We start from the raw sequence: 23920 nt of genomic DNA, 5'->3' as shown, positions 1-23920 counted from the left end.
ACCTGGGGTGAACAGGCGGGATCGCGCCTGCGCGCAGAGACTCTTAGCGTCGCTTCCTCTCTCGCTCGAGTTCCAGCGCGCAAGTCGGGCGATGTGTGCCCGTTGATGTTGTCACAAAGGGACAACGTCACTGGGGGTGGAGGAGCCGGAGTGGGCAGCGGGGCGGCGGTCTGAAGCTGTGAGGCGGCTGAGCTGAGCCATATCTTCGGTCGCCTGGTGAACGGCTCGGCACCAAGCGCGCAGTCCGCGGATACTGGAAGTCCCAGGTAAAATCAGAAAGCATTGAGATTACCCCGCACGTTGGGCGGTGTCCGGGATACCTACTGCTTCAGGTGTTTGAGCAATGGCCGCGGGCGGAACCTGTGACCGGTGTAGCGTCTCCACAGAGGCATCGTCACTCTCGCCTTTCCCCAACCGTCTTCACATCTCCGTCCCCTTCCGCCTGGCCAGAACCGGGCTCAGTGCATCACCCCCACCCCTCTCCGCCACTCCGGAACCGGGCTCGGTCCATCACCCCTCTCCACCACTCCGGAACCGGGCTCAGTCCATTACCCCCACGCCCCCGTCCCTCCACCACCCCAGAACCGGGTTCACTCGCTCGTTATTCACCTGTTTTCTTTTGTCCATTTTGCCTCTTTAAACCGAAGGTATTCGCTGCAGTATTATATTGTTTTAAAAACACGGACTTGTGTCATTGTAGTGCGATAGGAAGTCGATTTATTGAGAGAGAGTTGTTGAACAAGTGGATGTTAACAAATTCGCGTTAGCATATTTTAATATAAAAGCGGCTTTTGGGACTCCCAAATTCCAGGAGTTTAAAAGTGCCCTACAAATCGCCAAAGGGTTAGGTCGTTTAAGTTCCCTGTATCAATAAGATGCAACTTTAAAAAAAAAATCCCTGGCTGCATTTCTGTAAAAATGTTTTTTTTTATCTAGTAATGTAATCTTTTATTCAGTGAGGAACTGTGCACATCTGAAATGTTTGTTGTAGTCTTGTATTAAGTAATCGATAGAATTTGATTTAATATAATAGCATCTGGACTCTCTTTAGTATGAAGTATTGAACAAACTGAGACTTGAGATCGAGGACGTTTATCAGAACAGGAAAAATTGAGAAAACCAGTGTGTTTCAAGGTGTAAAGAGGGAAAGTGTGTGAAGGGAGCAGAAGCTAAAGTTGTCAAGGTAACAATTACTTTATAAGACTGGTAGTTTGAGCCCAGAAAAAAAACATTGAAATTGAAAGGCATAGCCATGTAAGTAGAGGGAAAAAAGGTGGTTACCTGAAGTTGTTAAATTCAATATTGAAACTGAAAGGTACAGCCACAAGGGTGAAGAGGGAACAAAAGTTGTTCTATTGGGACTTAATTTCATAGTCCTTGTTTGCAGTAGAAAATTTGTGTAACACCAGCTGAGTCAAATATTCCCTTGGCTACATGTAATTTAAAACATTAATATGGAAGACCTGCCATTTAAAAAAATGCATCCAGATCTAAAAGCACTATGTGCATTAAAGAAGTATGATGCAATCTGTGTAATGCTGCTCATTTGATTGGTGTTCAGTCATTAATATCAGTACTAATGAAGTCATTCCCCATGTGACATTATGTCATCTTTTGGATGAGGTAAAGCCTATATAGATTTGATACTCTAGCTTTGCAATTGAGATGGATCTATTTAAACCACTGTATCACAGAATTTAGTTACATTATATGTGTGCATCTTTGTGTGTTAAGGTGCACTCAGAGGACAAGGTGCTGGAAGGCTTTAAGGAGAGAACTTCATGTGCAGGGGTTTTGCCGTTATGACATGAATACCAGTACGCAAATAAGAGTAGGGAGAATGCACCAGAGTCAGTAAAATAGAGAACTTGAAAGGGTTGTAATGTTGCTTTGGAGAAAGGGAAGATGGAATTAAAATGAAATCTCAAAATTTTAAATGTTTGCAAGGGCTGCATTACGTCAGTGGGAAAAGTGTGTTTTGCTGCAGTACAGTGCAGAGGCATTAAAAATTATGATAAATTACCAAAGAAATAGTGCAAAAAAAGGAAAAATGAGGTAGTGATTCATGGACTGTTCAGAACTCTGATGGCAGAGGGGAAGAAGCTGTTTGTGAATCGTTGAGTGTGGGTGTTCAGGCTCCTGAGAAGAGGGCATGTCCTGGATGGTGAGGGTCCTTAGTGATGGATGCTGCTTCTTGAGGCACCTCCTCTTGAGGGTGTCCTTGATGGTGGGGTGGGTACTGCTCACTAAACTCAAAGCACTGTAGCAGTAGCATCAATGCTATCCTCTAAATACACTGGAATAAACAAACCCGTGCCAATGCGCTCTGCAGGCCAGTTTTCCCAGCACCGAGGCTCTTGATGCTCTCAGCTGGCAGGTATGTCATTTACATGCCTGATATCAGATTCCTAAAACAGGCACTCAGCTGCGAGGGCTATGATTCCTGGATGGACAAAGGAAACAATTTAAGGTGGCACAGTTTGTAGAGCTCCTGTCTCAGAGCTTCAGTAATGAGAATTCAATCCTTACTCCAGAGCTGTTTGTGTGGAATTTGCACGTTCTCCCTGTGACTGTGTGGATTTCCTTGGGTGTCCCAAAGATGTGTGGTTTGGTAGGTTAATTGGTGTCTGTAAATTGGCCTTGTGCAGGTGGGTGGTAGAATCTGGGGGAGTTGATGGGAATGTTGGGATGGTCCAGCAGGATTAATGTGGTCTTTGTATGTTACCTGAAATAAGTTCCTCTTTTATCTTCACAGCACAGACTAGAGCTATTTAAAACAAACTATTGATTCTACTTCATTTGAGTTGATACGGAGTTTGTTTTGCAAGGGGACTGAGAAGTCTGTAACTTAAGAAAATACAACTGTGGAAATTGTACAATGATACATTAACTCAGAATATTTCATGCATATTTGAGCTTGAAAAATTCTATTTTTGAGATGCATTTCATATTCTATCCATTTGAAATGTCTTTAATTTTAAAATGTAACGAGTTACAATTTTGATTTCCAAATTACTCTGGAATTTCAAGAGAGAATTAATCATGTAATTGAATGCCTCTCTGCCTGAAGTGCATAATATTTCCTGTAAAAGGATTTTACCCTTTAATTTCTAAATATTTGGAAAATTATGATCAGGGCCTCTGCAATGTCCTCTCTTGCTGCTTGTAGCAACCTAGGATGCTTCTCACCTGGATCAGGTTATTATATCTGCGTGAAGAACATTTGGCCTTTCTGATAGCTCCTGTATCAACTTTTAATCCATCCAGAATCTCCACTACACTTTGAGAGTCCAGCAGCAGCATCTTCCTTGGTGAATTCTATTATAAACATTTATTTAGTACCTCAGCTTTGTTCTTTGCCTCCATGTGTAGATTTCCTTTTTAGTCTCTGATCGGACCCACCTCTCCTTTAGCCCTATTTCATTTTTGGGTCCCTTTGGACTATTGTTAAATTCCCTTCTATTTTTGCTGTAAGTCTTTTTCTTACACTCCTTTTGTCTTTTACTTCCTTTCTCAGTTGCCCTCAGAACTTTCTGTAACGAATCTAGTTCTCAATTGTATTAACAGCCTGGCATCTGTCACATGTTCTCCATTTCTGCTATTTGCTGACATTATCTATGTACTCGTGAGATTGGCTGTATATTACTGGGATTTTTGGTAAATATAGCGGGCTTGACAGTTGTGGCAGGCTTGCTTGCAATCACTTCCCACAAAGCAAAAATTGGTAGCATAAGTGGCATGACACGTCACTTCCGAATACCTTTTATGTACACTTTGAAAGGGAGAATAATGAGCCCCCACTTCTCTGGATGACCCTGTGATCTCAGTCTCCAAGCCCAACATCAGGGAATGTTTCAAAAGGGTGAACCCACGAAAAGTGTCTGACCCAGATGGCGTACCCGGAAGAGTGCTGAAGATCTGTGCAGACCAACTGGCTGGTGTATTCGAGGACATCTTCAACCTCTTCTTTCTGTGGTCTGAGGTTCCCACTTGCTTCAAAGTACCAGTGCCCAAGAAGAGCATGATGACCTGTCTCAATGACAACCATCCGGTAGCACAAATGTCCACTGTAATGAAGTTCTTTGAGGGGTTGGTTATAGCGTGAATCAACTCCAGCCTCAGAATTGACCTGGATCCCCTTCAATTTGTCCAAGGCCACAATAGATCGACAGCAGATGCCATCCCACTGGCTCTCCACTCAATCCTGGATCATCTGGACAACAGCAATGCTTACGTCATGCTGCTGTTCATCAACTACAGTTTGCGTTCAACACTATCATCCCCTCCAAACTTGTCACCAAGCTCCAAGACCTGGGCCTCTGTACCTCCCTTTGCAACTGGATCCTTGACTTCCTCATTGGCAGACCTCAATCAGTACAGATTCGTAACAACATCTCCTCCTCAACGATCAACACAGGTGCATCTCAAGGCTGCACACTTAGCCCCTGCTCTACTCGCTTTACATCCACGACTGTGGCTAAGCACAGCTCCGATACCATCTATAAATTTGCCAACGACATCACTGTTGTTGGTCGAATTATGGGTAGTGATGAGCCAGTGTATTGGAGTGAGGTGTTTAGCATTACTCAATCGGATGTTACAACAACTTCTTGCTCAATGTCAATGATGAGTTCCTTGGTTTTGTTGACTTCAGGAAGTGAAAGTCAGGAGGCCATATCCCAGTTCTCATTGGTGTCGGAGGTGGCAAGAGTAAACAGCTTCATATTTCTGAGTGTTAACATTTTGGATGACCTGTCCTGGGCCCAGCACGTTGATGCAATCACGAAGAAGGCACGCTACTTTCTTAGAAACTTAAGGAGATTATGCAGAGAATTGTGGACATAGCCCGGTCCATCATGGGCACAGCCCTCCCCATCGCTGACAGCATCTACAGATGGTGGCATCTATCTTTGAGGATCCCCATCATCTGGATTATGCCCTTTTCTCGCTGCTGCTATCAGACAGGAGGTACAGAAGCCTGAAGTCCAACACCACCAAGTTTAGGAACAGCTACTTTCCTACAACCATCAGGTTCTTGAACCTACCTGCACAACCCTAACCCTACCTCAGCAATGGAATACTACAGATCACCTCTTGCACTATCGTGGACTTGTCTTCAATTGTCTTTTTTTTGCACTAAGATCTTGCTTTAGTACAGTTTCTTAGGCACTATATAGTATAATTTTATGTATAGTTTATTATTCTGTGGTGTCTGAACCTGCATGCCTGTGATGCTGCTGAAAGCATGTATTTCACTCTACCTGTTGAAAGCATGTATTTCACTCTACCTGTACTTCACCATACTTGTGCACATGACAATAAACTCTGCTTGACTTGGCATTCCTTCACAGCCCTCTGTTTGCTCTGAGATGGATTGCATTTGATGTCCGTGTTGGCAAGTTGGTGTGTAGCTGGGGCCAAATATGTGAGCAAGTTTCTGACTGCAACGAATGTTCGGAGCATGGTCTTAATATGTGGCTGGATTTAGTGGATTATTAGTGTTTTTGGTGTTATCTTTCTACAACTTAAAGTTTGTTCATCAGACTGCATCTTCTGCTTCCCTAATTCTTCCACGCTGATTATGTGCCAGGATTATTGACCCTCTGGGATTGATGTTTTTAAGCCTTGGTATTTTTGATCATCTCTTTTGTTACCTCCCTTAACTCTGTCTACTGCTTTCTACAGTTAGTTTTATTTTGAAGGTGTACTATTGTCTATGTGTAAGTGCTTCTTGTTGTTTTCTCCTTTTGACTTCAGGATGCTCATTAGTTTTATGAACATGAAATAACAGCATATTTTGTTTGCCAGCAGAAGCAATGGCTAATGAGGGAACAATGTCTGGAGGTGACACTATTGATGCAAAGTCCAGCACAATCGGTGAAGGGTGAGAGTTTTTTTTAATATGCCGTGGTGTTTTCAGTGTTTGAGTTCTTTCACAATTTGCAGTTTTCACATTTGCTTTTTATTTCCATTAATTCAATGTAATAGTCCTTATAGCTTGAGTAATCTGGATGTATATTTGTCAACACACGATGTGAAATTGACTGAAATCTTTATGTAGCAATTAAGGAGTTAGGGCTGAAATATATTCATAATTCATACTAACCTATGATCTGAACCTCCTGTCTTATTAGTAGATAGCAGGCTTGCACAAATTTCTTCTTGGTGGCAGTTCAGTTACTTGCCTTGTTTTCCCATGAAGTATGTGGAAACAAATGCAATGCAAGAGGCTGAATTTACAAAACGTATTATTGACCTGGCTTATACCCAAACTTATTGCTTACACCCATTCATTGTTCAGCCTGTGCAGCTGCATTTATTTTTGTGACCGCGTGAGTCAAATTTGTCCTGAAGGCCTTGCTGCCATAGTTGTAATGTGAGCAGTGACTAGACCTTGGGCAACTCCTAATGGACTTCCCCCAGGGCCATCCTAATGGCTTTTCACAGTTGTCATAGGTCTTTGAACAGAACAGGGAGATCAAGAGGTACAGGCACATAGTTCCCTGAAAGTGGCGACACAGGTAGACAGGGTGGTGACGAAGCTGTATGGCATGCTTGCTTTCATCAGTAAGGGCACTGAGTATAGGAGTTGGGATGTCATGTTGCAACTGTATAAGGCATTCATGAGAGCACATTTGGAGTACTATGTGCATTTCTTGTCGCCCAACTATAACAAAGATGTCATTAAGCTGGAAAGGGTGCAGAAAAGATTCCTGAGGATGTCACTGGGACTAGAGGGCTTGAGTTATAAGGAGACACTAAAGAGGCTAGGACTATTTCCCTTGGAGGGTAGGAGGCTCAGGGGTGATTTTATAGAGGCATATTAAAATCATGAGGGGCATGGATAAAAGTGGATATTCAGTCTTTTTCTAGTACTACTCTTCATAGTTCATTGTTCTGCAAAATGTTTCCTTTTTACTTATTCAGTTACCTTTTGAAAGCCACGAGATCATTTCCAGATCCTAATCACTTTTTCTTTTGCTAATTGCCATCATTCTATGACCATAATTGTGGATGTTTAAGGTCTTGCCTGAATTTGCAGAATCTAAATATCACGTCTTTACTACTATTGGTTAGAAGGTGCTTCTCTTATTTTGAGGATCTCGGGCCTTTTTGTTTTACTGCTTCCATGATCTTGCTGTCTGCTCACTTGGCCCTGGATCTCAGATTCAGCTATTTCTCAGCAGATCCTGCCAACAGTATCCCTGTGTTGGAGCAGTGAACTGCTGTGTACTGATGTATGGGTATTGAAGAGAAAAACTATAGTGACTAACTTACGACACTCCACACGCAATTTGAATAATAAGAAAATAAGTTCCTAATAAGTAGAAATGAGTAAGTCGTATGGCCCTTTGAGGCTGTTCTGCCATTTGTGGATGATTTACTACCTCAGTGCCATTTTCTAGTACTATTCCCGTATTCCCTGACTCATTGCCCAAAAATTTGTTGACGTTAGTTTTGAATGAACCTAATGAGTGGGAAGCTGCCTGGGATAGAGCATTCTAAAGGTTCATTAACCTCTGAGTGACGAAATTTCTCCTCATCTCCTGTTCTAAGACTCTTCAGTCAGGGGAAACATCTTTCTTGCATCTAGTCTTTGAAGCCCTTCAAGAGTTTTGAAAGTTTCAGAGATGTTCTCTCATTCTTCTGAGCTATTTTCTCGCATTCTTCTGAGAATACTGTCCTGGTCTATTCAATTTCTCCTCCTATGGCAAATCCAGCATCCCTGGAACCAGTCGAGTGAATCTTCACAGTGCTCCCTCTATGGCAAGTACATCCTTCCTAAGGCAAGGAGACAATAACTATACTCATTATTCTGGATGCAGTCTCACCAAGTCCCTTTGGAACTGCAGTAAACTTCCATATCCCTGTATTAAAACCATCTGGTAATAAAGTCTAACACACTGTTTGCCCATCTATTTGCTCATTGCTCTTTCATGTTGGTCTTCAGTGACTTGTATGCAAGAACATCTGGGTCTTTTTGAAAATCAACACTCCCTAGTCTCACTGCTCAATAGGTAATATGCTTTTCTGTTGTATTTTAAATGCCATGTTCTCAACCACTCACTTGGCTTGTCCATTTCCTCTTGAAGCCTTTTTACATCCTCCTCTGTATTCACAATTCTGCATACTTTTAGTATCATCAGCAAACTTAAATAGACATTCTGTACCCTTGGTTAAATCAGTAATATAAATCATAGGTGGGGCCCAACCACCGATCCCTGCAACCTCTCATTTGTCACAGCTTGGCAGCCTGTAAAGGATCCATTTATTCTTTCTGTCCAATAATAGATTCTCAATCCACGTCTGTACATTACCTCCATGTATGTACATATTACACAAACAGTATTGAAAACCTTTCTTAAAATGTTGGGTCACATTTGTTACCCTGTAATCCACAGGTACAATTACAGAATCTACAAAATTTAGGAAGATGATACTAAAGCACCATTATCTCTGAAGCTCCCTCTTTCAAAACTCTGGATGTAGATCATTAAGACTGGGAGTATCAGCCTTAAAGGTCACCAACCTTTTTTTTTTGACTAATACTTTGTTCCTTTGGTTCCTCATACTCACTAGATTTTCATGTAATTAAAATTGCACACACAACAGCATTGCATCCTGTGTTACAACACAGTAATTTCCTACTTAATTACAGTGGTGGAGTAGAAAAAGCTGCTAAGTATGACAGTGATCAAGCAAGGAGAAAGATGTTGATAGAAGAAAGTTGGTTATACAACTTGCTTTGTGGTGATAGATCGTAGTTGTGGTATGTTGATCTTGATTTAAAATTGGATCACAATTAGAATGTAAAACACAAAGCTGAATTCAATATGACATCACAAGCAAAATATTAGACAGCTATTGCACCCATGTTTCATTGCAGTACTGGGAGTTGAGACTTGAAATGTGGCACACTTTGAACTTGTCAAAACTTTGTCAAGTACAGACATGCTGCTGGAGAAACATGTCAGCTGTTGGGCAGTACATTCTGAAATGGATTCCTAACACAGTTGCTTTTCCTTTCACTAACAAATGGGACAGTACTGTTTTTGAAGTTGTGAATTTCTTGTAACTGTCTTGGCTGTCATCAAATGCCTGATAATTTTTAAAATAGAATTTGGCAAGGTTCCTGGGAAAATAACAAATAATGCATCACAGTGAAAAGTTTAGAGGCTACTTCATAATTCTGCACTAATGTGTAGTGTCTACTTCACAACAATGAACTTTATTAAAAGCATGAAAAGAAATGTGCAGAAACCATGCAGTCACAAATTGGTTTTTGAAGCTTGCTTTGAAGGGAAAAATAAATTCTGATGAAGCATCTCTGTCTGCAACCAGTAATGACAAGATGGAATTTGTAATCTGAAGCTGTTCTTTAAAATTGCAATAAAAGTAGAAAATGCTGTAAGTAGTCGGGTCGGGCAGGATCTCTGGAGTGAAATAAAGTTAGTGTCATGTTAATGACCTTTGGACAAACTTGGATTGTTTTCTCTAGATTGTTGGAGGCTGAGGAGTCTAGAAAGGTTAGGTGGTCAGTTTTTTTTCCCCACAATGGAAATGTCAAATACTGGAGGGCATAGCTTTGTGAGGAGGGAAAAGTTTAAGAGCTATGAGGTAAGTTTTTTTAACTCGGAGTGATAGGTGCTGGGGCATGCTGCCAGGGGTGGTGGTGGAAGCAGGTACCATGGCGGCATTTAAGAGGCATTTGGACAGGCACACAAACGGGCAGGGAATGGGGTGATATAGACCATGTGCAGGCAAATGGGTTTAGTTTAGTTTGGCATCGTGGTTAACACAGACATTGTGGGCCAAAGGGTTTGTTCCTGTGCTGTACTTTTCTATGTTCTTTCATGAAAGGATAAGCATTTCCAGCATTTTCTGTTCTCAGTTTTTTGATTTCAGTGAGTTCATTGAGTGTGAATTGGAAATGTCTCCTACCATTCAAGCCCACTGATCTTATCATTAAATGATACAAGGCTGCCACATGAATTATAAATTCATTCATCACAATATTAGATTACTGAAAACCACCAAATCTTTTAAGTTGTGTTCCTCTTCCTTAATCAATTTGGCAACACTAATGGATTTGACACACTGGGCAGAGTACAGTGCAAGACACATGCTTGGTGTAAAGGTGGACCGCATTGCATTTCTTCAAAGAATGTTTAGGAAAGAAACAAATGTAAAGAATACTATTGCATCAAAGGAGAGGCCACAGTCCAGACATCAAGAACAGTCATTTATGAAGGCAATGGCTTGCTAATGATTGCACTTGTGTATTCACTTTAGATGTGATTCCTAACTTTGGATGTGACATTGAAGCAGTTTGCCACATAGATTTTACAAGTTGAAGACGCACTAAATGATCTAGGGAAGTTGTAAACCGATTTCTGGCGTTCACTGATGTTCATCTTGCCTAATTCTTTATTCCAAATGTGCGGTACCTCTGTGGTCGAGAGTTAGAACAGTGACAGAGCATGAAGGAGAAGGCTGCAGTTGGATGTACGATGCTTGTAGACAATGATTATGAAATGTAACTGTTACCATGCTCCAATTCTAGTCCAGTGTTGCAGCAATGTGGTTGCAATGAACACATCTTGTTTTACAGGAGATAGTAACAGATTTAAAATGCTTTTTACAGATAATAGTATGTGTTGTTCAAGCTTTTTTGTAAGTGAATGCACTCTGTAAATTTGTAAATTACTGCAGTTAAGAGGTTGAATCTTTTCTGGTTTTGCAGATAAAAATATTTGCTATCTGAACTATTAGCAGGTGTAGAATATTTTTAAATACCAAAATTATTATTTAGTTACTTTTCCATGTCTTTTTGAACATAGAACATAGAACAGTATAGCATATGAACAGGCCCAAGTTCATACTTTAATAAGGGCATTAAAGAGTATACTTTAGCCAAAGATAGTAATCTTCAGATTACTCTGGCTGCCATGCACCAGTGAGTATAGTGATGGGAATAATATAGACGAATGTATGCTGGAGAGATGGTGTAGGAAGGGGGTCTTTAAGTTCATGGGATATTGGGTCAGTGGATGGGAAAGTGGGACCTCTACAGGCCAGGTAGGTTGAACCTCAATAGGATAGTGCCTGACATGTTCATGGGTAGGTTTGTTAGTGCTGTTGGAAAGGGTTTAAAGTAGTTCAGGAGGGAACAGAAAGCTAGGTAGAGATTTAGGAGGGAGAGAAGAACTGAAAATAGGAGGCAGAAACTTGTATTTTGAAAGGAAGAGGAAATAAAGTTTAGAACATAGACAAAGACTATGATATATACTAAAAGTATAATAAGGCAGATGATTTTAGGGCACTGAGCCTCATGGAAGTATGATACTGTCATTAAAATGTGGCCTTGAGCAGCAGGAAAGTAAAAAAAATTCTGCTTTTGGAATAAGTATGATGTATCTACAAGGTTTTCTGGGGTAGAAGTGAAGTTGGATCAACAATGCTTTCTGTATTAACGTTTTTGTATCCTCCTTTGTTGCATCATGAAAATTATCTTCCCTAAACCATGTGATTTCTCTATAAAGTTCACATGAGAGAAATGCCTACTTGTACTAAAATTGATGACTATTGCACTTTCCCTACTGTTTTGAAACTGGTTGTTACTTGGTTGACACTTCAATCTTGTCAAATGCTAAGTCTGATTGTGTTCCTGTTCAGAAGCCAAAAACAGTTTGCCGATGAAGTGGGTAGAAAATCTGACGATCCAGCTATGAAATATAACATGAACTACCAACATATTGGCACATGCATCATTTTTAACAATAAGAATTTCCATCCAGGAACAGGTAATTGTACATTCCCTTGCACATGCTCAATAATCATGAATTGGGATTAGTTACTATATAGGTTTATATTCTATAGGTTAAATTTTGCTTGAATTAAAATAAGTGAACCTGCTAATTTATAATCAGAGGTGCTGCTCAAGTACTCTGACAGTTATTAGATTATTTTTGATGTTGCATAGCCCTTGGTTGATTCCAAAGTACAATCATTAATGGTTATGTGATTACTTCATCAAAGCTTAAGATAAGTTAAGACTGTTTATGTGAAAGATTTGTGAGCTTAAATAACTTGTGAACTTGGAGAACTTATCTAAGAAGTGATTCAGGCCATGTATGCCTTGGACATGTTGCAATTAACTCAGTTGCCACAATGTTAAGACGGCTAGCATTAGTGTTGCTTGATTAAAGAGTGGAAAATAAGATGGGATTCCTATTCCTGATGGTCATTTAGTGAACCTTCTGCAGCAGGCTTAGCCTTGGTGTTTTATGATACCTGGTGCCATCAAGACCAACACCCTTAAGTCTTTCTTATAAAAGAGGATCTTGAGTGTCTGAAGAATTAACATCCACTATGGAATTAACAGAGGGAGAAAGTTCATGAGAGTAAAATTACAAGTATTTTTCTTTAAATTTTTTTTATTATTTTTAGGCATGACTAAACGCAGTGGTACAGATAAAGATGCTGGTAATTTGATGAAGACTTTCAAAAACTTGGGTTTTCACGTTGAAGTTCATAATGATCAGACGTGTGAACAGATGTGTGAAAAGCTAACTAGTGGTAAGTGTTGGTCAAAACTAATGAAATTGAGTTTTTTTTACTATCTACATTTTGCAGTTTAGATATCTGGGACTAAATTATAACAGATCACTGTTTTGCTTGAGGTGCAGAGACTAGGGTGGAAGCACGGACAACTATTTTGATAAATATGAGATAAATTAAGAATTTTGACGGAATGAATGGGGAAGATGATGCATTTGGGCTGGGAGCCATTAATGATCGATGCTGCAAATCATTGGAACAGAAAGAGTAGACCATCAACCCATACAATCTTCTTCAGTCATTTTCAGCATTACCTCCTTTTACCTCAATGCCCTAGCAAATTAGCATGCTCCACACTGATCTCCCTATCCTCCACATCCTTCTCCTTGGTAAATACAGATGCAAAGTACTCATTTGGGATATCACCCACATCTTCTGCTTCCAAACACTTCTCTCCTTTATCCTCAAGTTGTCCTACCCACTCTCTAATTATCCTCTTGCTCTTAATGTATGTATTGAACACCTTGGGACTCTTTAATCCTACTTGCCAAGGACTTTTCATGGCCCTTCCTGGCTTTCCTAATTCCCTCCTGGCTTTTTAATCCTCAAGAGCTCTGTATGATCTTAGCTTCCGAAGTTTTACATGTGTTTCCTTTTTCTTGACTAAATTCACCACCTCTCTTGACATCCAAGGTTCCCTGACCTTGCTATCCTTGTCCTTCCTTACTGGAACATAGTTGTCCTGTACTCTGTGCAGTTGGTCTTTAAACACCCTCCACGTGTCAGATGTGGACTTGCCCAAATACAGCTGTTCCCAATTAACTTTCTCTAGTTCCTGCCTAATGCTCTCGTAATTTGCCCTGCTCCAATTTAATACTTTCCTGCAAGGTCCAAACTTGTCCTTATCTATAATTATCTTAAAACTTAAGGAGTTGTGATCACTCTTCCCTAATTGTTCTCCCACTGAAAGGTCAGTCACCTGGCCAGGCTCATTACCCAACACCAGGTCCAGTATGGCCCCTCCTCTTGTTGGACTATCTACATATTGATTTAAGAAACACTCCTGGATGCACCGAACAAATTCTGCCCCATCTAAACCTCTTGCACTAAGGAGGTCCCAGTTTATATTAGGGAAGTTGAAGTCCCCCATTACAACAACCATGAAAAACATGATGCTGGAGGACCTCAGCAGGCCAGGCAGCAAATAAGAAAGGTGCAATCACTCTGATGGGATTATACTATTAAACCCCCCAAATAGCCACCAGGACATTGAGGAACAGATATGCAGGCAGATTAGGGAAAGGTGTAAAAACAACATGGTTGTTGTAATAGACAGAGGAAGAAAACTTCTTCAAAGTGGGCATCCTTGGAGACTTCGTGGTTTTTTCCCCCTCACCCCCTCCCTCCAAGACCTTTTTTTTTCCCCCTCTTTCTTACCTTTTACCCATTCCCCAGTGGATCTGCTCTAGTCAACGTTTCGGGTCAGGACCCTTCTTCAGGACTGAAGATGGGAAAAGGGGAAGCCCAATATATAGGAGGGAAAAGCAGAGCAGTGATAGGTGGACAAAAGAGGGGAGGTGGGGTGGGCACAGGGAAGTGATAGGTTGATGCAGGTAAGAGATAGTGATAGGCAGGTGTGGGGGAGGGGAGAGCAGATCCACCGGCGGATGGGTAAAAGGTAAGAAAGAGGGGGAAAAAAAGGTCTTGGAGGGAGGGGGTGAGGGGAAAAAAACCACGAAGTCTCCAAGGATGCCCACTTTGAAGAAGTTTTCTTCCTCTGTCTATTACAACAACCATGTTGTTTTTGCACCTTTCCCTAATCTGCCTGCATATCTGTTCCTCAATGTCCCAGTGGCTATTTGGGGGGTTTATAGTATAATCCCATCAGAGTGATTGCACCTTTCTTATTTTTGAGTTCTACCCATATAGTCTCAGTAGATGAGCCCTCCATTATGTCTCCTCTGAGTGCAGCTATGATATTGTTCCTGATAGTGCAACTCTTCCCTCCTCCCCCACACTCAAAACCCTGGAACATTAAGCACTCATTCCTGTCCCTCTCTCAACCAAGTCTCTGTTATGGCCTTAACATCATAGTTCCATGTACTGATCTGTGCTCTAAGTTCATCACCTTTACCTATAATACTCCTAGCATTCAAATACACACTTCAACCCGTCTGTCCTATCGTGTCTGTTACTTTGCTCCTACCTGATTTTACTGGTCCTGTCATCTACCTTCCTCTCAATCCCTCCACTTTCTGATCGGGTGCTCTGGTTCCCATCCCCCTGCCAAACTAGTTTAAACCCTTCCGAGTAGCACTAGCCTACCTCCCAGCCAGGATATTGGTTCCCCTCCTGTTGAGGTGCAACCTGTCCCTCTTGTACAGGTCATCCCTGCCCCAGAAAGGGTTCCAATGATCCAAAACCTGAAACCCTGCCCCCTGCACCAGTTCCTCAGCCACTCATTCATCTGTTCTATCTTCCTATTCCTGCTCTGATTAGCACGTGGCACTGGGAATAATTTAGAGATTACTACCTTGGAGGTCCTGCTCTTCAGCCTCCTTCCTAACTCCCTGTACTCACTGTGCAGGACCTCTTCTGCCTTTCTACCTATGTCATTGGTGCCAATGTGCACCACGATCTCTGGCTGCTCACCCTCTCCCTTGAGAATATTCTGTAGCTGATCTGAGACATCCTCAACCCTAGTACCTGGGAGGCAACACACCATCCTGGTGTCTCTCGTGGCCCCAGAATCTCCTGTCTGTCCCCCTAACTATAGAGTCTCCTATCACTATTGCGCTGCTTGACTTGACCCTTCCCTGCTGGGCCTCAGAGCTGGCCACTGTGCTCCTGATCTGGTGGCTGCTGCTGTTCCCTAATAGGTCATCCCTACCGCCCCAGCAGTATCCAAAGGGGTATACTTATTGCTGAGGGGAATAGCCATAGGGGATCCCTGCACTGACTGCTTACTCCCCTTACTTCTGGTGGTCACCTATCTATCTGAAACCTGTACCTTGGGTGTGACTACCTCAGTAAAAGTCTCATCTATGATGTTTTCTGCCTCCCAGATGGTCCTGAGTACATCCAGCTCCCGATCCTTGACCTAAATGCAGGCCTTGCTACCAATACCATGTGTAAAATTAATAAATGGGGGGAAAAATAATTGCCTTCCATCAGGATTTTTTTTTTGCAAGATGTCATGTCCAAAGGGGGCAGATTTGGGAAGAAATAGATGACGAAACCTGTATTTTATAGTGCCAACTGTTATTGCATTTACAACTCATTGCATTCTATTATGTTTGTTGATAGTTGCCAAGAATGATCACAGCCAAGTGGCGGCTTTCGTCTGTATTTTTCTTAGTCATGGAGAAGAAGGATTGCTGTATGGAACAGATGGCTGCGTAGAAATTAAGAAATTCACTAGTATTTTTAGAGGAGATCAATGCCGATCTCTAGTTGGCAAGCCAAAGTTGTTTTTTATACAGGTATGGAAGGATCAGTGCAAGTTTCTAACCTGCTAATTACAATATTCCACACGTATTTGTGCATCTCTTGGTATTCATTTTCTATAGCAGGTGCACTAAGATGGTCCCAGAGCAAATACACTTTTAACTTGCTCTTCCCTTAAGGTAAAGTGCTCCATCAGCCTGTAGTTCAACTGATCTTGTGCAATTGTTACTTGGACTTCAGTACTGATAGTTCAAGACATAATCTGTTTCCATAACTCCATAGAGTCATACAGCAGAGGAACAGGCCCTTTGACCCACTATGTTTCTGCCAACCATACCGATTCTGAGGGAGGTAGATTGGTTAGTTGCTGAGAGGTTCTTCCCACTATTTGGAGAGTCTGCAGCCAGTGGGTATATTCTCAGGAAAAGTAGTCAGTCATTTAGAGATGAAATTTGGCCGGCGAGTAGTGAAAGTTTGGAATTTTCTACCACAGGACTGTGGATGTTCCAGCATTGAATACATGTAAAATTAGATCAATAGGTGTAGGGCAGGAAATTATAGGACAGGGGTGGGCTTGAGGTAGGCAATTGACCATGAGCTGCTTGGGGCTGCATGGTCAATCCTGCTATTATAATCGTACAATAACATTACTGAATGTTTCGTGGTTTTCCATTTTATATATATATACACATACACACACACATACATTAAAATACAATATTAATTCATTTGGTTACAAGTTCTCTCAGGTTAAAAATTCATCATGTAGGTTTTGCTTTTAACCCACAGGTTAGATTTCTACCAAGACATTTTGAATGAAGCCTCATTTCTCCACCCTCAGTATAAAAATTATAGTAGGAAATACTTCATACGGGGAATAAAATAAACTAAGTTGCTTCTTAAAGATTAAAAAAAATGCTCAGAAAAGGGAGAACAAAGGAAAAGCAATCAAGTTTTAAAAAGTTGAGTTCTCACTTTGAATCATTTTTGAGTTAAGGTTTTAGAGTAGTGTGGAGCATTTGAACTAAATCTAAATCATGAGTTCATTTAGCACTGTTTATTTAGTTTCTTAGAGAAATTTTGTGAATGGTTAAAGCATGGAATGAGGCAATTTAGCCCATTGATTCTTGCTGATTCTATACAAGGTCAATCCAGCAAGTCCCATTCTCTTGCTTTCATCTCATAGCCCTGCAAATGATTTTTTTTCCAAGTGTCTATCCAGTTCCCTTTTGGATACCATGATCAAATCTGCCTCCACTCTCCTTCCTTTCACTTGCGCTCTCGCTCTCTTTCTCAGTATTTTCTGGATCCTAACTGCTCCCTGTATTAGAAATGTTTTTCCCTACATTTTTATTTTGTTTTTTGTTAATGATTCTCTTTGGACACATTGGGTATAATATGTAGAGACATAAAATTGATGAAGTGTTATTCTAATGTATTATGAAACTGGAATGCAGAATTTTTGACTTGGAGGTGAGGGTAATACTACTTGAATCAAGCTAACACATACATATTTCCTTGTGATAATCATGTTGCTGCAATAACCATTGGTGCTAATGGAAAAATATTTGGTGCTTCTGTTTCTGATCACCTTTGGTACCTGCTGGAAAGTGAATGTTGTGTGAAGGCAGGATGAAGAATTGTTTACGACTGAATGATCTGGTAATCAGTACCTAGATGCCCAAAAGGAATAGCCTATCTTTATCCATAAACCTTTACCTCAGAATCTAATCTTTGGGGTTCCTCTTCAGAGAAAAGTGAGCAACATGCAATATAAATCATTTGAACTGTGGTAGGTCGACTTGCTGGTACCATTTGTTTAAACAACTTGTCTGTTACTTTTCTAATTTGCAGATTTTATTATTTTAATTTCCAAATATTTTACTTTTGTGGCCTTTGTTTCATTGTTCTCTGCTGTTTAGGCCTGTCGAGGAAGTGAATTTGATGGAGGTGTTGAAACAGATGCAGTTGAAGTGGATAGCAATGAAGTGAGTGCATCCCTGCAAAAAATACCTATAGAGGCTGACTTCATGTATGCTTATTCCACAGCACCTGGTGAGTGTTAAAGCATAATGTTCTAATATTGAATCTGTTAAGTTCCCACTATTCTAGTTGCAGTCACAAAATGAGCAGGTTATAAATGAAGCCCAGTTGTATCTCAGATCAGATATCTTTATTAGTCACATGTACATCAAAACGCACAGTGAAATGCATCTTTTACGTAGAGTGTTCTGGGGGCAGACCGCAAGTGTTGCCACGCTTCTGGCGCCAACATAGAATGCCCACAACTTCCTAACCTGTATGTCTTTGGAATGTGGGAGGAAACCAGAGTACCCGGAGGAAACCCACACAGACATGGGGAGAACAGTGGCTGGAATTGAACCCGGGTCGCTGGCGCTGTAAAGTGTTATGCTAACCACTACACTCAGTTCTTTTCATTGACAGGAAATAAACCATTTGTTTATTAACTGGAGACCAAGCTTGTAAGTTTTTTTTCCTTTTTATGAAGATTTGAGAGTTGAGTCCCAAAACAGTAACTGAAAAATCTTAGCTGCTGCCAACCTACACACAGACATCTTAAGCTCTCATCACTACACCTTAATCTTGTTTTGGGTTTGCATTGTTTGAACCAGTTGGATAGATAGGGTCTTAAGGTGCCATAAATGATCCTGGGTAACAGATGTTTACAGGCCAGTTTGCATTATTCTAATAAATTTGGCTATTAAGTTACTCCGTAGTGTAGGGAAGTGGCAAAAGAACCAAAGGGGAGTCATTGGAAATGTGAGAGTGAATAAGTTGAAGGGCCACAGGAGGTGGGAGAATGGGACTTGTGGGATTGTTCTGCTGGGAGCCAGTATGAATTTGTTGGGCCGAGTGGCATCCTTTTGTGTCATAATGAATAAACCTACATGGATACATCCTGGATGTATCTTTTATGTAAGAACTTGCCTATTAAATATTTATTCATAGATGAGTTAAAAATCAAGTGAGAACTTTCCACTAAAAACAAGATGCTGGAAATATTCAGCAGGTCAGGCAGCATCTGTGGAGAGAGAAAAGTAGCTGAGGTTTCAGGTCAGCAACTTTCCCTCAGAACTAGAAGATTTAAAAAAAACAGTTTTAATTGCAGAGAAGGGGAGGGGTGGAGGGAACAAAGGGAATGTCTGGGAGAGGGTGAAGACCAAGAGAAACTCCAGGGACTTGAATACACAAATTAGAATGATATTTTAATCCTCAAACTGGATGATAGATATTGTCAGAGTTGGCTGGCAGAAGGAGGTGAAGGCTTGTTAATTGCAACTAATCTTTCTGTGGAAAGCTTGAATAAAAGAATACAAAAATGCAAACAGAAATGTTGACTGTCCATTTCCCTCCATAGATCCTGCCTGACCTGCTGAGTTCTCCAGCTCCTTTGTGCGTTGCTCTAGATTTCCAGCATCTGTAGTCTTTTGTGTCTCCAATTGTAAATGAGATGGGGAAAGAAAACGGTGCTTCAATAGTGAGCCACAGGACAGAGCAGTTGCTGGAATTCTGCAATAAAAAAAGTGCTAGCAAAGCCCAGCAGGTGAGGTGGCACCTCTGGAGGAAGGAAAAAACCTGAAACAGTTCTGATATAAAGTCAGCAACTTGTAACTTAAACACAGTTTTTCTCTCTACGCGTACTACTAATTAATACTAAACACTTAGCATAGAGGTGTAGACAGGAACAAGTATTTCGACTGATGATATCTGTGCTGACCATGATGCCAATTTAAACAAATCCCATCTACTTGTACATGATCCATATCCCTCTGTTCCCTGCCTGTTCGTGTGCCTGTGTTAGTGTTGCTCTCTTATCAGCTTCCACCATCTCCCCTGGCAGTGTGTTCCAGGCACCCATCACTCTGTGTAAAATAAAACTTCCTTTGTAAATCTGGTTTAAACTTCCCCCTCTCACCTTGAAGCTATGCCCTCTCTAGTATTTGACATTACTATCCTGGGATAAACGTTCTGACCATCCCCTATCCATGCCTCTCATAATCGTATATACTTCTATCAGGTTGTCCCTCAGCCTCTGACACTCTAGAGAAAAGAATACAAGTTTGTCCAACCTCTCCTTGTAGCTAATGCTCTCTAATCCAGGCAACAGACTGTTGAATCTCTTTATGCTCCCTCTAAATCTTCCACATTCTTCCTGTAATGCAGCAACCAGAGCTGCCTATGTGGCCTAACCAAAGTTTTGTATAGCTGCAACATGAATTGCCAATTTTTATGCCCTACCCTTTTCCTAGTAACCCTCCCAAAATGCTTTGGGATTTTCCTTAATCCTATTTCCCAGGACATTTCATGGTCCCTTTTAGCCCTTCTGATTCCCTATATTGTTATTTCCTGCTTCCTTTATATTCCTCAAGTTACCTGTCCAGTTTCAGCTTCTTAAACCTTAAACCTTAAAAATGCTTTGTCTTTCTTTTTTGATTAAACTTGCAATGTCTCTCATCCAAGGTTCACAAAACTTGGCATCCTTGTCCATCTTCCTCACAGAAGCATGTCAGTCCTGATTTCTGACCAGCTGGCCTTTAGGCGACTTCCACGTTTGATATGGAGTTGTACAATAACATTTGCTCCCAATCTACTCTTCCTCGGCTCCTGTCTAACACTGTTGTAATTAGCCTTTCTCCAATTTAGTGCTTTCCCCCCAAGATCCAGTCTTGTCCTTATCCAAAACTATTTGGAAAAATTAGAGTTAAGGTCATTGTTTCCAAAATGCTCTCCCACTGAAACTCCGATCACCTGGCCAGGCCCATTTCCCAATACAAGGTTCAGTATGGGCACTTTCCCTGGTTGGACTATCTGCATACTTTTTCAAGAAACCCTCTTGGATGTACCTAACAAGTTCTGCTCCATCTAAGCTTCTGGCACTAAGGGAGCCCTGGTCAATATTGAGGACATTGAAGAACCCACTGCAACAAGTTCTGCTCCATCTAAGCTTCTGGCACTAAGGGAGCCCTGGTCAATATTGAGGACATTGAAGAACCCACTGCAACTACCCTGTTGCTTTTGTATCTTTCTGTGTTCTCCCTACACATTTGTTCCTTCTGGTACTGGTACTTTATGGCTTCTGGTACTTGTGTGAAACACGAAACTAATCTTTAAATGCATTTATTGTATAGATATTGCATTAGGGTTTTTTGAAAAGTTTTTAATGTGAATCTCTAAAGTTATGTGATGGTTTTCTTTTTCAGGCTATTACTCTTGGCGAAATACAAGCAATGGTTCCTGGTTTATTCAGTCATTATGCCATGTACTGGATAAATATGGCAAGAAGCTTGAACTCATGCAGCTGTTGACCAGAGTCAACAACAAAGTGGCACTAGAATTTGAATCTAATACTGATGTAGTGCACTTCCGTGCAAAGAAACAAATTCCTTGCATCATTTCTATGCTAACAAAGGAATTTTATTTTACTTAAGACAGCTGTAGAAATGTATGAAAATTGCAGAAATTCTATGCAGAATTATTTCAAAAGTAATTTTCTTAGACTTTATAATGATTTGCCTGTCAGCAGAGAAAATATCCATTTTAACCAAGATAGCCATTCATATTGTTCTGTACTGGTTATTTTGATTCTCAAACCTATTCTGTTAAATAGTTGAATATAATCTTTTCCACAAATTTGGAAGTTATCTGTTTGAGTTTCATTAAGAGCAAAGTGCTAGATTTTAAAGACTTTTTAATTTTAAAAGGACTTCATTATAAATTTAGTGGAAAAGTTGCTTTTGATAAAATTATGGTTTGATGAACATAACATATTGTGAATATGTATGAACAGATCATTGTTTTTCAGTTTTTCATAACTGACTTGGGTACAGTTAAGCAGCTGGACTTGGTTTATTTTCACCTCAAAATTGGCAGTTCAAGCTGCAGTTGAGAGAAGTGAAATCTGGATGATGTTTCAGCATGCAGGGGTAAAGCTAAACTGTTAAATTGCCATCTTTTAAACAAGGATTTAAACAAAGGCCCAGTCTTGACCCTGCTTCCCTCTAAATCTCATGGCACTATTCAAAATCAACCAAGGAATTCTCCAAATGTCTTGGCCAACATTTGTGGACCACATTTGCTCGTTTTAATATCACTAAAATAAAGTAATTGATCATTTATTGTGCAGCCATTTGCAGGATTGGCTGCCATGGTTAACTCCATTGCAACTACTTACATTTCAAAAGGATTTTATTGGCTGTGAAGTATTGTGATATCTTTGGGTAATAAAAGTTGCTAAATAATAAAAGTTTGAATATTTGAGTGGAGGTCTGCTGACTAATTGTTCAGCAATTGCATACCCAACTTCTCAGGAAAATTTTTTGCTATCAGCTTCAAAGGTTGGAGGTATCTGACCAAACTATCATCTATGTTGTTCGACATATCCAAGTACTAAAATATGCAACTCTTGCTCTATGTGCAATTCTTATAAAACAAAGTCAGACTACAAATCCAAGTTAATCATAGAAGTCTGTATCTTTCACAGTGTATTTAGACAGTCTTAGTATGGGATTAGCAAGACTGAAATCTTGAATAGGTAACATACATTCTGAAAACCTTTTCCTTAGTTTGTCACCCAGAATTCAGTGTTATTTCCTGCTGAATGATGAGCGCAACCAACCAGCATCTCCATTGGACTCTTAGCCTCAGTGTGGTCATTTGTTAATCTCTGATCTGTGTCTTTTTCTCCTTTCCATCTTGTGGAGAGGATGGGAAGTTTAGCCATTGAGTTTGATTCAGTGCCTTCCCCTCATGATAATTGATATCATGGATATAAACCTCTTCTTCAGTGGTAGGCACGGCAAATTTATACATTAAAAATTGTTTAATGAATTCAAATTGTATTTGTCTTTAAATATTTCAAATATTGTTTACTGAAAGTATACAACGTCTTGTTAATTTAGCACTATGACTAAACTTCAAAGTGCTTGGTAAATTTTGAATAAAAATTCATTGATGACAAACATTGCAAAAGATATTATTTTACATGTTTCAAACATTGAATAATCTATTTATGTTATACAAACTTTCTTGCTGTGCTTAATGTTAATTCAATAATGGGTAGGTTATTTCTAATTGTGCTGGGCTGTTAATTGCTGTGTTATAAGCTTTGTGATTTTTAACTTCTAATTTTTTTTCACGACACTTACTGGATATAGGCTTCCAACTAACAACTCATATTTGTACCTTTTTTTTATTAAATTCCAATTTAGATTTTTGTAAGTACTTTTTATCAGATGAAATGCCTTGAGGAAGCCATTTTTATGCTTGATTATTGGGGAAAAGAACATACAACCATACTATTCCCTCAACTAATTTTCTAAATAAGTGCTCCAAAAATGTAGGAGCTATTGGTAATTTGTACCCCGTACCCCCATCAACATTACCTTCTTGAAGACTTGAGCAATGATTTGAGCACTTGTTTTGTGCAAAGTTATGGAAGTTAACTTTCCTGATAGTAAAATTAGACTCAGGAAGAGCAGGGAATGTAGACCAGCAGATCACAATCTTTGATGGGACATCCTTATTTCCGGTACTGTGGCACTGATTTCCAAACACAACAGCAATGTGACTTTTTTTTCCTTTAAACCACGTGGAATTGAGATTGAAGAATTCATATTAATGTGCCTTGGTACCCTGCTCTCTTATTACATTACCAAATCAGAATCAGATTTATTAACTTATGAAGTGAAATCTGTTGTTTTGCTGCAGCTGTACAGTGCAAAGACAAAATTAATATAAATTACAAAAATATAGTGCCAAAAAAAGGAAAAATGAGATGGTGTTCATGGACTGTTCAGAAATCCAATGGTGGAGGGGAAGAACTGTTCCTGAACTGTTGAGTGTGGGTCTTCAGGCTCCTGTACCACCTCCCTGATGGTAGTAATGAGAAGGG

At 40.3% G+C, this 23920-nt stretch overlaps 1 protein-coding gene across 3 annotated transcripts; it reads left to right on the top strand.

Moving 5' to 3' along the window:
* The first annotated feature begins 26 nt into the window (after positions 1-26).
* Positions 27-23010, top strand: LOC127572417 (caspase-3-like). 3 transcript variants are annotated; one of them, XM_052019649.1, is made up of 7 exons: positions 27-266; positions 5809-5884; positions 11677-11804; positions 12451-12579; positions 15868-16043; positions 17931-18063; positions 21231-23008. In XM_052019649.1, the coding sequence occupies exons 2-7, from the start codon at positions 5817-5819 to the stop codon at positions 21455-21457; spliced, it is 861 nt and encodes a 286-aa protein (XP_051875609.1). In that variant the 5' UTR covers positions 27-266; positions 5809-5816; the 3' UTR covers positions 21458-23008. The 3 variants fall into 3 exon arrangements, with proteins under 3 accessions (XP_051875609.1, XP_051875610.1, XP_051875608.1); XM_052019650.1 differs by having other exon boundaries at positions 66-266; positions 17931-17996; positions 21231-23010; XM_052019648.1 differs by having other exon boundaries at positions 66-266; positions 5812-5884.
* The last annotated feature ends 910 nt before the right edge of the window (positions 23011-23920 follow it).

The sequence above is a fragment of the Pristis pectinata genome, chromosome 7 (genome assembly GCF_009764475.1).
Source record: "Pristis pectinata isolate sPriPec2 chromosome 7, sPriPec2.1.pri, whole genome shotgun sequence".
Lineage (NCBI taxonomy): Eukaryota > Metazoa > Chordata > Chondrichthyes > Rhinopristiformes > Pristidae > Pristis > Pristis pectinata.
This window is presented reverse-complemented; position numbering and strand designations above follow the sequence as displayed.

Excerpts from the sequence above, each read along its gene's own strand:
- LOC127572417 (XM_052019649.1), top strand. The coding sequence starts at position 5,817 with ATGGCTAATGAGGGAACAATGTCTGGAGGTGACACTATTGATGCAAAG. Across the intron at positions 12,580-15,867 it reads GTGTGAAAAGCTAACTAGTG|TTGCCAAGAATGATCACAGC; the intron begins GTAAGTGTTGGT and ends GTTTGTTGATAG. Across the intron at positions 18,064-21,230 it reads TGCTTATTCCACAGCACCTG|GCTATTACTCTTGGCGAAAT; the intron begins GTGAGTGTTAAA and ends TTTCTTTTTCAG.